The sequence below is a fragment of the Durio zibethinus genome, chromosome 13 (assembly GCF_047325235.1).
Source record: "Durio zibethinus cultivar Kanyao isolate XHJ-2024 chromosome 13, ASM4732523v1, whole genome shotgun sequence".
Classification (NCBI taxonomy): Eukaryota; Viridiplantae; Streptophyta; class Magnoliopsida; order Malvales; family Malvaceae; genus Durio; species Durio zibethinus.
This window is the reverse complement of record NC_143174.1, coordinates 8742396-8757326: the sequence shown is the minus strand read 5'-3', so window position 1 is coordinate 8757326 and position 14931 is coordinate 8742396. Positions and strand designations below refer to the sequence as shown.

Here is a 14931-nt window from a genome sequence, read left to right as displayed (position 1 = left end):
TAATTTAATTTGACGTTTTAATAGGATTGGTATTTATAAGCATAGGATATTATAATACGTTTGATACACAATATTACGATAGAATAGGATAAAATAATATTATAAATAGGATTAAATTAAATAATATTATCTTATCTTGCATTTAATGTATACAAAATTAAGATAGGATAATTTATTTATTGATCAAAATTATTTTTTCTAAAAATTTATATAATTTAAATTATTGATGTAATTTTTAAAGATATAATAGGATATATAAGTTCAATCCAATTGATTAAAAATAATAAACTCCATTTTCAAAGATTAAATTATTTTATACCAAAAAATGATTGATTATCTTTATAATCATATTCTTTCATTTACATACAAACTAAATATAATATAAAATAATTATTATTTTATTATATCTATCATCTTATACATTAAATATGATCTTAATATATATACATATATTATTTATTTATTTATGTCTATATAATATAATTATAAATATTTAAAATATATAATATTCATTTGAGTCGGATCTGAGTTGAGTTTAAACTTTAAAATGTTATATCCAAAACCCACCTATTATTTATACAATCCTAAACTTTAGCTCCTAACTTGTTTAAAAAGCTTAAAATTCATTCGCAAGCTCTCTTAAACTTTAGACCAACTTCGATAGTCCAACCGGACTAATGTCTGTAATTTTCGATTTACATTTTCTTTATTTTAGTCCTTCCCCGTAGCTTAACTCACCGCCAATGAATTCACTTTTGCGAGATTTTTTTTACATTCTTTTTTATGTTTATTTAGTTGAATTACAAGAATGTTACTATGAGGATTAGTGGAAATGCCTCTTAAAATTCTCTATATTGAGTATATTGATTGTAACTGTATGCATCCTCCATTAAATATATTTGTAATGCATATATACTTAACATGCTTATTAAAGGATATTAATACCAAATCGAATTTTACAGAACATACCTATCAACGCTGTTAATTACATTCGAAGTCCAACTGGGGATTACTGAAAAATGGAAATATGCACAGGAAACAACAAGCTCATTCTTAAACAGAGTTGCAAAGGGTTTTGCAAAGCACATCACCTGAAAAACGGTGATCATATTCTCTTCACTTCAGAAAAATAATAAACGGTTTCATACAACAATTTTAGAAGAAAAAAAATCCTCGCAACATGTTTTTCCTTTCATTTAAAATTTACTATTTTTCTTCAAATCTACTTGCAAAGTTTTGGGAGTATCCAAGCTTAAATAAAGAATATTTATAAAGTTTTATTTATATGGAGTTGAAAAGAAAATATTAAATACTTCTGGGTAGCGAAAAGACTATCATTTAACCCAAAACGTGATCGATACTGGGAACTTATAGAAATGGTTGGTAAGGCTAATATCATATCAATTCTAGCGGTGTGCAGACTTTGCTGATCAACAACTATTTCAGAATAGCCATGCAACTTGAATTCTCTGAATATAAAGAGCATTAAAGGAGCTTTCAATTTAGGATCACATGAACATATACACCAGGAGACCCTCGTATCGCTAAAACGTTAAACAAGCATGTAAAAAAGTAAACTGCCACGGGGCCAGAGATCCAGAGGAACACAATTCTGGAGGTTATATAATGATTTTCCTCGTTAAAATTCCATTTACAATTTGACATACGTACCAATCAAATAATTACATGAAAGATAATATTATTATTTCTATAAAGTCCGAAGGCCTACTGCTAGGCATCCTAGATTTTCAGATGCTTACTTTGACTAACCTAAATCAACGATTAAAGTGCAAAACCATGGGACAACTCATATTTTTACAAATCGAACATCATTCTGACCAAATGCAGTCCCACAGCCAGGGCACTTCCGATGGCGAATCTCTAAATTTCTCTGTATGCATGGATTGCAAAATAAATGATAGCATTTCACAATTACAACCTGCCAAATATAAAACAACATAAAAGAGGTTAAGTTCAATATACATACACATGATGAGAGAGGAAGCAGGCCAGCATAAGAATTCTCACCTCCTTTGGCCGGTCAAAACACACACCACATTTGAGAATATTCTTGCAATTTTTTATTTCATCCTGAAGCTTCTGTATTGCGGTCTCTCCAGTTTCAGAACTCAACTCAGCAACCTTGCTATTCAATTGACTGAGCTCTTCCTCAAGTTTCTTCCTCTGGCTTCTGGGAAACCCCCCCATTTCATCAGATAAGAGGCATTTAATTTGCAGGAATGCTAAACAAATTATTTAAAAGATGAAAAGGAAAATGGTACGTATGTGGAAAGGTCTAGAGTCTATAGTCTAAGGTCTCGAGGGACACAAATTATAATCTTAGGAAAGCCTAAGATGAAATGTGCCAGAATAAACGCCAAGGGCAGAGGTAAAAGCCTCGTTATTGTAGCAATTATTGACCATTATGACAGCCTGTCCCTCATCTTTCTTTAGGGCTAGTTTCCTTGCATATTATATGATAGGTGATACACTGCAGAGCAATGCTTTTTCAAATCATATAACATACATATAATCTTTTATCTTCTAATTCCACCAAAACATAATGCAGTTGATAAAGACATAAAACAATAAGCCTGGGAATCCACCAAAAAAGTAGAAAAGTAAACCCACCGTTCCTTATCCAACTTAACTTGGAACTCATCCACCTTCCGCGGGAGCTGCTCATAGTCCTTCTCAGAAGATGCTGCAGCAGATTTAAGCCACTTCAACTCCTTCTCAGCATCTGCCAACTCCCACTTTGCAGTTTCAAGGCTGATCATAAAATGTCTGTCCTCTTGAGTGAATTTAATAGCATCTGTCAGACAAACTTTCATCTGCAAGGTTTAAACTATAGGTTGATAAAAAAAATAAATACAAACAAGTAAAAACATTTAGAAGGAAAATTTTGTGAAACATGTTTTAGCAAATGACTAACTAATTTTACCTGCTCCTCACTTTGTGCAATCCTCATTTTCACAGATTCAATTGATGAATTGACCTGCTGAAGTTGCCTAGCTAATGTCTGCTTCTCACAGAGAAAGGAAGTATGTGCCTGCTTTGTCTTTACACTCTCAGAGACCAGCTGCATTTATTACAAAAGTGGCCAAAGCATCAAGACCAGATAATTGAAACTACTTGACAATAGAAAAAGAAAGAAAAAAGAATCCAAGTCAATAGACCTTAATATTGTAGTCATCTCTCTCAGTCATCTGCTGCAGCAGATGCTGGTTCTGTGTCTGCATATCTTCATATGCCTGACCAATGGTCTGAAAAGAAAAATAAAAGAGATTTCTCATCATGGGGACAAAGAAGAGGCAGAAAATGGCATTAGTACCCAAAAGAAAAAAAAAAAGGCAGCTCTAGAAATTCAGTAAAAATGAGAGTAGGGTGGCCAGGAACAAAAAATGAACAAAAACTACTTTTCCTAAGGGAAAGGAATTGAGAAGACACCTCAATTTCAGAAATGTATGTCTCTGACTCTCGATCTTTACTTTTAATAGCCTCCGTGAGTTCCAAAACATCCCTGTGTTTTAGTCGCATAAAATAGTTAGATAACACTATTAAATGGAAATTTTGGGAAATGAAAGGAAACAAGTCATGAAAATAGAAACCAAACACTTATATTAAATAACTCCACCAGCTCTTACTTAAGTGACACAAAAATTTCACACTAAAGATGAAGTAACAATTTGGATCATATCATCTATGGACATAAGCATTTTACTTATTTACTGTTTAGGGAAATATCAAATGGCTCTAATGTCTAATTTCTTAGACACATCTGCTAAGGTGAATTAACCATTTTTAGCAGTCTTATAGAAATTATGGCATTGCTTTGATTTAAATATGACTTCATCTCCCCACATCTAAAAGATGCTATGTGGCCATAGATTTAAAGTAAAGCATAGGACATTAAAGAAGAGATAAACATAACACTCTCCATTCTTAATGAACTAAATAAACAAACCAAAATAAAAAGGAAAGTACTTCGCCACAATTTATTTAGAACTTCTAACGTAGAACAAGTTGGGAGTAGAGGCTCTAGATTAAAGAAATCTAGAGAGAATTTCAGAAATAGACATCATAGAGGAATCAGGGAAGAAAAAAAAAAAAACTGATAGAGAAAACCAGAGGCTAAAATATTAAAAACAACCTTTATACTTTTTTCAAATTTCTTAGATAAGCCCCTATTCTTCTATTGTACCCAATTAAGTCCTTAAAGTATTATTTTTGTACAATTAAAGTACTATTTCGTTTGATTAAGCCCTTATTTTGTATGAAAACCACTAAAATTCATTATTTCCTGTCACATCAATGCCTATGTGATCGATATCTTTGCCACATTAACATCTATTAGGCAAAAAAGGACTATGCAGACATCAATAACCCTAAACCCATAAAATATAAAATAAAATCCTAGATAGTTTAATCCCTCAACTAGCATATTTGCATCCTCCATCATTCTCCCCTATTTGGAGAAAACTCAACCTCCAGTTTCAAAAAATCAAAGCAAGAGAAATTTCCAGCAAGACACACAAATAACAGTGTCAAATCTCAACTTCATTAGTGGCATAAACATCTTTAACAAAGCAACTTGCACCTCATCTTTTAGGACACTTGGAATGATGAAGTCAATGGTAGAACTATCATCAATAACAATGGGCATAATCTCATTAATTGGACGAATAAACTAAACAGATGAAGGATATTCACTAGGAACCACTTGAACAAACTCTTCATGTTTTCAGACAGCCACAAATTTAGTTTTGCAAGCTACAGATTCAGCATTCTCATTAAGCAAATCATGTTGCAATAACTCAACAGATTCTATCTCACGCATCTCATCACTTAAACCCTCTTCTACAAGTTTATTCTTTACGGCGTCAAAAGCAAGGGATATTGCTCACAACTGTAACATCATAAACACGTTTTTCCTCAAACAGGATCTTTCTTCTCAGACACATTGGAAGAACAGTCTTGAGAAAACAACCTTGACAAGAATCAAATGATTTTCGAAATTGTCCCAATCCATCACATACATCACCGAATGCCTCTTTTGTTTCATCAAGTCATTACCTACTTTAATGCATCTTTTATTTCCATCAATTCATCGTAAATAAGATTTGATTTCCCATTTTTCAGTTTTCTCTTACTCTGATGTATATAATCTTTGAAATCATTGTATTCATCAAAGAGTAACGGACAAGGATTTTCAGACCCATGTCTATCTCTCAAAGAAACCAACTCTTGTAAACGTAGCTTCATAAATATCACATTCCAAACTCTCAACCTACTTCCAAGTGATCATGTACCTAAAACTAAAGATTTATAAACTGAGCATGAAAATTCTGACCTTTACCAGATGAATCTTGCAAAACAGACCTTAAAATTGGAATCAGGACGTTAAAATTTGCAAAGAAGGAAGTTCAACAAGAAAAGTGCTGATTTGGCCGTCAATGCTGATGAGGCAGGTGATGTCAGCAAGCTGACAAAGCAAAGCTAGCACATGACCCAGAAGTGCCGTGAATTGACCCAATGCATGCGGTAGCAGATGGCAACAAAATTCTTGTGCATCATGATCAGAGACAAACAGAATGAAGGCCTGGTGTCTCTTTTGAACAACTAGAACAATGTAGATCCACCTTTAAATGCAGTTTTCTTTTAAATCTTTTTTCCCTAGTACAGCAACACAAATGATGGCAGAACTTTCTGGGATTACCACTCAGCAGCTAACAAGGCTTTCTACAGTGACGGATTGGAGATCAGAAGGTTGGACGGTGGTGAACTGGATTTTCTCCGTCTCTTTCTTCCTTGGATGACTCTGGAAATTCCTATTTCACATTTTGTTTCCTAAACAGAAGCGATTTTTTTTTCCTCAAAGAAACATGGCTGTATTTTTTTTAAGGCAAAAACAAAGAAAAAGATAGACGCAAAAAGTTATCCTGAGCTCTGATAGCAAATGATATAGGTCAACTAGGGAGAAGAGATAGAATCCAAAAATCTAGAGAAAATTTGAGAAATAGACAAAATAACTAACGGAGGAGGAATAGAGGAAATTGGGGAAGAAACAGAATACCTAAGTGAGAAAACCAGAAAAGAATCAACAGGGAAAGAAAATCACAACACTCAAAATCAAAATAACTCAAATATTCATAATCTAAAACCTCCTTAAAACTAAAATTATGTAGATATTAACAACTAATACTAAATGCCTAATAAAATGCAAAATACTAATTATAACCCTAATACTTGGAAAAGAAGTAAAATACTGATTAATATAAATTTAATTAAATATCTATAGAAGTTACAATTGAACCCCTAAAATATAAAATAAACTCCTACATAATTTAATTTCCCAACTAGCATATTTGCATCCTCCAACTTCTTTTCAATCAAATCAATGCCGTTGCAAACCAAGTAACATCCAGGTAACACCATTTAGAAAGAAACCAGAAACTAGAAAAGAACAAACCTCTCAGAAGCATCCAGTTTAGCTCTTAACTCAGCTATTTCAGCTTCAGCAACCGAAAGCCTTTCTTGGCAAGCAGCCTCGGCCTCATTAGCTGCTTTCACTCTCAGTTCTAGACTATGTTCATCCAAAGCATTTTTCAAGACTTCAGTTTGTGAATGAGCTCTGCTTTCTGATTCTCTTATTTCCATCAAATCTCTGAAATTTAGGTTGGGAACCAAATTTATTAATAAAAAAAAGCCATATGCAACCAAAAGGTAGAAGCAAGAGAGAAAAGAAAGATTCCTAAACTAGATAAGTTATGTGAATTACATTGTAGAGAAGAAAGCATAACTAATCGTTAATGCAAAAGATTGAGTAGCTCAAACTATATCGTACATCCCAGCTCACAATCTGAGAGAACCCACTAAGCCACGGAACTTCAATTTCAGAATCACTTCAGATTCTTACTTTTGCATACAAAGAAGCAGGAACTGCACATTTAAATGCAGCAACAAACGAAACAAATATGTAACATGCAACTTGAAATATTTTACCACTTGGGGATTAACTATGAATTGAACTTAAAATTCTGAAGTTTCAGCTTTGCAAGAGGATTACTACAACTCACACACATCCCGTTCCTTTATTAGCACATCATTTCCTTCTGAATTTCAAGAGAATCAATTATAGGTTTCTTTCACTTCAAGAATGACAGACAACAGAAAATGCACAAAGAGTGATGTAAGACAGGATTTACACAAAAAGCATGTCAGATGAAGATTTAACAAAAGATCCACAGCTTAAATAAGATAGAATTAAAAAAATTCTCTTCTTTATTCCCTTCCCTTTCTTTCCCCGTGTGTCTCAAGAAGGTCTACTCAAAGTAACATACCTATTATCATAACCTTCTTGGCCGTACATGTCCAAGTAGATTTGGAGCTCCAATTTTTCCTTTTGCAATTTCTCAATCTGCAACAAGTTTATATTTTCGATTAATGAATATCAATTTAAGTCATATCCATAAGATTTCTCAAGATATTTTAGTATGAATCGTTTTGACTATGAATGCGCGCAACAAGGGACAAAAACAGAAAACTTTGAAAAAAAGCAAATGTAAAAATTCTTATATTTCAATAGTCATCAAAGAAAATAAAAAACACTCACATATAAAAAGCAAAGGTAGCTAGAATTTCTTGCAAGGCTGGGGTTCTAGCTCCAGCTCCTGCATTTCCCCTTCCCCCGGTATTATAATGAACATAAAAAACTAGCTGGAATTAACAAAATAATAGACAAACTCACCAAATCATTGAGAGATTTGATTTCCACAATCTGTTCAGCACACTCTTCTGCCAAGCGCTTTTGTTGGTTTGTCTATTGGAAATTTTAGAGAAAAGTTCATTTATTAGAGATTGAGCAGGCCTGAGCTACCAACATGCTTAAATTTTAGACAATTAGCACCCAATAAGTTCCAAACATTGAAAACTCAAATATTATATCTAATTTTCTTTATTCTATTCCTAAAATTTAAGAAATATAGATCCATTTTATTGAAGATCACAATCTCTTCAAATTACATGCTTAATAATAAAATAAAACACAAATCAAGAAGGTATATGACATTGATAGAAGAATAAAAATCAAAGACAGACCTGAGCTACCAATATGCTTAAATTTTAGACAATTAGCACCCGATAAGTTCCAAAACATTCAAAACTCAAATATTAAAACTAATTTTCTTTATTCTATTTATTAAATTTAAGAGATATAGATCCATTTTATGAAAGAACACAATTTCTTCAAATTACATGTTTAATAATAAAATGAAACGCAAATCAAGAAGTTATACAACATTGATAGAAAAATAAAAATCAAAAACCACATGGCTGGATACAAACAAACAAACTCAATGTTTCAAAATGATATTCTATCAGTCAATCAAGTTCCACCACTTGGTATAAAAGTAACCAGTCACAGTTATCTCAAGTTAGTCAACAACTTTCACTGCTAAACATAATTAACATGATAAAAAAAAAAAAACCATTTACATACATTTGATCTATATATGGCCACTTTCAAATTGTTATTCCCCCAAAAAAACCAATAAGTAGAAGATAAAACCTTATCACTTAATAAAGCTTTTAGCACTTGGGCTTCTTCACGCAAGGAAATCGCTTCATGTGCAGTCTCCTTCCAGCGATTCAACTGACCTTCCATCATTCCCATTTCCTTGGACAGAGCCGATGCCATCACACGAAATTCTGTTTTAATATCATTTCTTCCTGAAAAAAGGTAGCATTTCAATAAGCCAAAAGATCCACCATTTTCCACCTTAAACTTAAACATGTAAAATATTCCTGCTTATTATTTGACCTCCATCTTGGATAGCTTCTTCCATTTTAATCTCAAGATCATTTCTTTCTAGGATACACTTTTGAAGCTGCAGCTCCAGTTCAACAATTCTAGAATCAGCATTATCAATTGTATTCCTAGCAGCATCTGCTGAATCAGCTTTTATATTCAATTCCTTCTCCCTCCTCACGACAAGAAACCTGTCAGTCTGAAATTATACTTTCAAAACAGTCTAAAAAGTATACAAACTTTCAAAGCATATCAAATGTAGATCAAGCAGCTTAACCTGCAAAGTTTCAGTGAGTGCTTTGTATTGTTCCATTTCAGCATCCCAATGCTGGAGCTGATCGTTTAACAATGCGTATAGCCGAGATGATCTTATGAATTTGTCATCCTTCAGTTCATTCTAGAAGAACAAAATCTTTTTTAAATTACTAGAACTGCAGCAACATTCAATTTTCAATTTTCAACTAACAAGAAAATCAATTTTCTGAGGTCAATATTCCAAGCAAACCTGAAGATCCTTCAGTTGTTTTGAATAGATTAGGTTCTGTTCCTGTGCATCTTGAAGTTCAGAAAGTCGATCTGCTGCCACTATCTGTAGCACTTGTTTAGTAACATATCCTACATGATTAGTCACACAAGGGGAGAGTGGTTTAGAAAAACTCAGTTATGTAAACCAATACCTTTGTCTCCTCAATTGAATCCTTTATCTCCCGCAAGCCCATTGTCTTATCTGCAGGCTTTTCTGGTGACAAGTTGCCATTTGCTGCAATCGGAGATAATGCATGCATCCCAGATGCTACATTCTTCTGCATTTTCAGATTGACTAGTTTTCTTCTGCTTTCTTCGAGTTCAGTCATGATTTCTTCCAGCTCACCTTTCAGTATTAATAAATTATTTACAGCTTTAATAAACAATCATAAGAAGACACAAAAAACAAACAGAAAATTTTGGCACTGGCTAAAAATCAGCCAGGTTGCCTGCATACAGTGATTCTGTCAGTATCCAATTTGCCATAAAAAATTGCATTTGTACATATTAGGAAGTTATTGCATGCATCTTTATCCAATTAATAGGGATAAAATACAAATATCTTCTATAAGAACCAGTAGAGACCTTGAAGACGTTTAATCTCAGATTGGTCAGTTGAATGGCTGCTTATATAAGTTTGAATCTCATCAGCATATTGTTTATGCTTCAAATGTAGAGTGTCAATCACAACACACAAAATTTTAGCCTCCTCCTTCATCATATCATCAATCCTAGATAGCTGCACAATGGTGTCTAAAAGAAGTAATATGTAAATAATCAATATAAAACAGCAGACAGAAGTACTAAATAATGAAGAAAATAGCTAAAAAATTCATGGAAAACATAAAAAGAAAGACAAATCACTAAACAACTGAAATAAAGATATCATCTAACCTTCAACAGATAATTTTCCATGCAAAGAAACAGCCATGTTCTCAGTTTTCTCCCTTTCAGAAGAGATAGTATCCTCCAGAGATTTTATCAACTCCCTAGTGGATGCATGGCGAGAAGATAGGACTTGTTCAACATAATTAGAAATCCCATCATCACCACTACTATCAAGAAAATCTGTTTCTAGAAGCCTACAAAGAAACATATCCTCCACAGGGCATGATGGAATGGAACCTAAAGAGTAGCTCAAGTTAATCTATTGTAAATTTGAGAGAACTTGTATTTAGAATTTATTAATATTAAAAGACATAGGACTACCTCTCCAAACTCCCAAAAACACAGACAAAAAAATTGTTCAACAAATAATTAAAGTTCTGATTCAAACCTCGAGAATGGTCTGCATGGTCCATGATTTCCAAAGCATTATGGCCTCCTCCAGCTCTTACTCCAAGCAGGATCAAATCATCAACCAACTATACAGCAGAAAAACAACATAGTGTAAAACTAAAAAAACAAATCATGACGATTACAAAAGATACAGCAGTAAAAGAACACCATGCAAACATACCTGATTCCAAAGTTGATTCACATTTATCAACATATCATCATAGGAGGTTTGCTTGTCTTTTAATTCTTTAATTTTGCTTTCAAGTTTAAGCAAATCATGTTTCTGAATATCTAACTGCTGGACAAGTCTTTGATTCTGGTACTGGAGAACTGCTGCATCAACCTGGATAAAAAAATCCCTCTATATCAAGTGAAATGTATAAGAGAATTGTATAAAACACACAATCATACACACCAGAAAAAATTTTAAAAATTGACTTTCTGAATTTTAAATTTACTTCACATTTTTCATCAGCCATACACATTGGGGGTGTATGTAGCAATATCATAGTAACAGTAAGATAAAAGAAATCAGAGCTTGGGTTAAAAAGTGAAAGACACATTCAATCAGGAGGCAGAAGACATTATCTCTCCACATGAAATTGTGCCTAAGATTGAATTAACTTATGCAAAGGGCCTAGCTGCTCAAACCAGCAAATTGTGCAAATTGGAAGTGGTTAAATGGAGCCCAAGAATATTATTAGATACTTAATGAACTGATTCATGACAAATCTAGGAATGGCTTGAAGAAAAGAGACCACTGTATAACTAAAAATTTGGGGAAAATTTTTAAGTTCTGAAATAGATGCATATAAGAAACTCAGATAATTCAACATGATGAAAAAAAATCACATTTCTCTACTTTACAGTGTTTCCATTCACATAGACAGCACAGAAATTGCAGCCGCAGGAATCCACTGTTAGTGCAAACTACTGAAATTATCCACCATTACCCGCTCAATTTGATCACAACTAGAATTGCATAACCTTAGTGGAACACTTTAGTGAAAAAGATCAAAAAGTTAAAAACTTTAATTTCGGTATGTAACCCTACATCTGCACGTCTGAACAAACAAAAGCATATCAATGCCATACTAATTACGGTTAAGTCCTTAAGAGAAAGAACCCTGTTTTAGTGTTCTAATAAGGGAGAATCCAGTTTTACCGTGCACTACTTCTTATCCACCATTACGAATTCAATTAAATCACAATTGGTCCAAAAATTGAAAAGGTAAAAATTTTAAATGCCCCTCCTATTCCAATACGTTCTAGACGACACAGATATATCATTTGAAATTAAATTTGAGAATAACCCAGAAATTAACAGATACATCTGAGCACGACAGTTATGGCAGGCATAAATTTTAGGGTAACTTTGTATTTTTAAGCAGTCGAAAGTAATATCTAAATATTCAAAATTTCAGTTGTCATTGGTTCTTCCTGGCGACAGGACAAATAGAAAGCTATTCCAGAGTCAACAGTAATTTGAGAAGAAAGGACAGCTGAAAGTAAAAGAGCAAATAAAATCATGCAAAACCCTTAACTTGAGAAGGAAACTAAAGAGAAACATAAAATAAAAAATTTGAGATAAAGAGAGATTACGGATTTGGTATGGTTGGGAGAAGCGGAGGAGTTACGAGCCATGGCTGGAGAATCCAAGTGAAGCCTCTTCTTCTCTGGTTCTTCCGATTCAAAACTTTCCATTTACTAGAGTTAGTATTGTTATTCCCCTCCCCTCTCTTTCACTCTGATTTACACTTTTGCCACACCATCACATGTCCATCATCCTTCTCAAACCCTAACCAAACGCAAACTCTTCTCACTGGGAGACAGACAGAGATCCCAATACCTTGCTTTTCAGAAGAAACCAGAAGAAATGAATCGGCACACTTCAAAATTATCCTTGGGCTTGGGCCTTATGGCTCTCCAACCAAAATTCCCCAATTTGTAGTAGTCCTTCCACACAATAAATTTAACTCGTGCCACCTCCCACCCAATCAGATTTTTTATTTTTCTAATTTTTATTATATTTAATAAATAATTTTATTTTCTTTAATTTTTGTTTGGTTTCGTTTAATATTTTTTATTAGAAAACTTTTTTATATTTTTTAAATTACATAATTTTTTAAGAAAATGATACCAATGAAAATATTAATGTGGCATCCAATTTTTTTTCTGTTTTTCCCTTTTTTATTTTTTTATATTAAATTTTTTATAAAAAAAATTAATCGAACTAACTGAATTAATTTTTGTCAGTTAATTTTTAAAATTAAGAATTCGATTCGATTAATGAAAATAAAATAACATAATTTGGTTAATTCGATTTTGAGTAATTTCATTTGAAATTAACTAAACCGACTGAATGAACACCTCAAATTAGAGGTAAGGATGACAAAACAATATATTTTCAATAGATTGCAATTCATCTCAATCTAAAAGAAGTGCTTTTTAAAATTCAAGATCAAGTTAAGTTTTTCTTTTTAAAGATTAAGGTCAAGTCAAAAGCAGATTTAGAATGTTTCGCTCTACTTCAGTATATATAAATATATATATTTTTATTTATGTTAGTTATATATTATGTGTTATATTAATAAATTATTATTTAATACCTTAATTTAATAAAAATATTATATTTATACAAAATTAAGATGTAATTTATATTCAAAATTTTTTATAAATATTGTCAGCTCAAAGACTTGAATTAGGCCAAGAAAGAGTAAATTGGTTGATTATAAATGTTTCAAATTTAATATCCAATAAATATAAAATTCACAAATCAATTTTTCTAAGTAAAAAAACACAACAAATATAAGTATACTAATCATCTTAAAAGCAAAGATATAGAAATAGAGAATCAAACATCAAAATTTATAGAGGTTTGGTCCTTCCTTTAGACACCTACGTCTTTTCCTTTACCCTCACTTGCCAATAAGTCAAATCCACTATATGTTAAATGTTACAACCTAGCTTTTCAAAACTTTATACAATCAACAACACAATCCATTAAGGGTCATCCTCTCCCTTAAGCTCACAACCTCACAATACAAGTTTTGAAGTGTTTTGAAAACTCAAAGAAACTCTTTAAGGTTGGGTACTTGCTAATTTGAAGTACAAATCAAGATTAAGAAGAATATCAAGAGAAAAACAAATACAATAAGAATTTATGCACTTTTCAAACCAAAAAATGTTCTCTTAATGCTTGGAGAAAATGATAAATGGAAGAAATAAGTTTTCTTAGCTCTTAATACTTTGAAATGTGATGGGAGACCTCCATTTATATGTTGAGATTAGAAAATAGTCATTGCTTGCATTAATTGTTTGGAGCCTCTACAAAATTTTAGACAAAATAGTCATTGCTTGCTTTTAGGCACTAAGGGATCGATCCCCTTATGTAAGGGATTGATTAGGTTAGTTAAAATACAAATAATTTTTTACATATAAAGACATACCCAATCAATCCATACTAGGTACCAATCAATCTTTTTTTTAGGTGATCAATCCGTTTTCATGTTTTGAAACCAATTTTTCATTTTGATTAAAAAACCAATCAATCCCTATAAGGAAGGGATCAATCTTGTCCTTGAAAACTTGTACCAATCAATCCATACAATAAGAGGACCGATTAGTTTTCATGAAAACTACACGCAATACCTTTCTAGCTAAAAAATCAATCGATCCCTTTGAAAAAAGATCAATCCCCTTTATGCAATTTTGGCCAATTTTGTTATTAAAGTATGCCAGATGAATTGAACACTTTTTTACTAGACAAAAAAGCTAGAAAAATATTCAAATTAAGTTCAAATCATTTTAATTCAATTTCAGCAATTTTTTGTTTTGTCATTTCAAAATACTTTATCAATTCAAGGCTAATAATCTCCTTCCTTTTAATATGACAAAACCAACAGATAAAATTTGTTTTGAAAACTTTTTGTTTCTTTGAAAAAGTAAGCTCCCCTTGAATTTAACCATGATTAACAAAATTAAAAGGCCATTTTTCAACAAGCTTTCAACAATTATACAAGGTCGAAGTTTTCTCTTTTCATTAAGCAAATCATGATATCAAAAGCATTTATAGGACATAGACACAAGCAATATAACAATTTAGCAAATTTTCATAATACACAAACTTCTCCCCATTTTTGTCATAGAAAAAAGTATCCAAGAGCATTCATTTAAACCCCACAAAGTCAACTTGCTCAATCAATTCAAGGTAACAATACCATAATTAATGCAAGGCTAATATCATTGAGTCTCAATACTGTAACCCACCATAGCATTATAATATTAAGAATGAACATAACCACAATAGCACATTCATA

The 14931-nt window shown here is 32.2% G+C and overlaps 1 protein-coding gene across 6 annotated transcripts; it reads right to left on the bottom strand.

The window, feature by feature from the left end:
* Positions 1 to 1595: 1595 nt before the first annotated feature.
* Positions 1596 to 12471, bottom strand: HUB2 (histone mono-ubiquitination 2). 6 transcript variants are annotated; one of them, XR_016327158.1, is made up of 19 exons: positions 12215 to 12471; positions 10794 to 10955; positions 10611 to 10698; positions 10229 to 10459; positions 9920 to 10087; positions 9487 to 9680; positions 9315 to 9398; positions 9087 to 9206; positions 8822 to 9008; positions 8570 to 8730; positions 7751 to 7822; positions 7344 to 7420; positions 6473 to 6667; positions 3451 to 3523; positions 3180 to 3266; positions 2945 to 3082; positions 2632 to 2848; positions 2029 to 2191; positions 1596 to 1939 (listed from the first exon to the last, which is right to left on the bottom strand). XR_016327158.1 is itself a non-coding variant. In XM_022898603.2 (19 exons), the coding sequence occupies exons 1-19, from the start codon at positions 12314 to 12316 to the stop codon at positions 1808 to 1810; spliced, it is 2637 nt and encodes an 878-aa protein (XP_022754338.2). In that variant the 5' UTR covers positions 12317 to 12471; the 3' UTR covers positions 1596 to 1807. The 6 variants fall into 6 exon arrangements, 5 of the variants coding, with proteins under 5 accessions (XP_022754338.2, XP_022754342.2, XP_089598971.1 ...); XM_022898603.2 differs by having other exon boundaries at positions 2632 to 2834; XM_022898607.2 differs by having other exon boundaries at positions 2632 to 2834; positions 8822 to 9000.
* Positions 12472 to 14931: the final 2460 nt, after the last annotated feature.

Excerpts from the sequence above, each read along its gene's own strand:
- HUB2 (XM_022898603.2), bottom strand. The coding sequence starts at position 12,316 with ATGGAAAGTTTTGAATCGGAAGAACCAGAGAAGAAGAGGCTTCACTTG. Across the intron at positions 8,731-8,821 it reads AGAAGCTATCCAAGATGGAG|GAAGAAATGATATTAAAACA; the intron begins GTCAAATAATAA and ends ACCTTTTTTCAG. Across the intron at positions 2,192-2,631 it reads GTTAAGTTGGATAAGGAACG|AAGCCAGAGGAAGAAACTTG; the intron begins GTGGGTTTACTT and ends GGGGTTTCCCAG.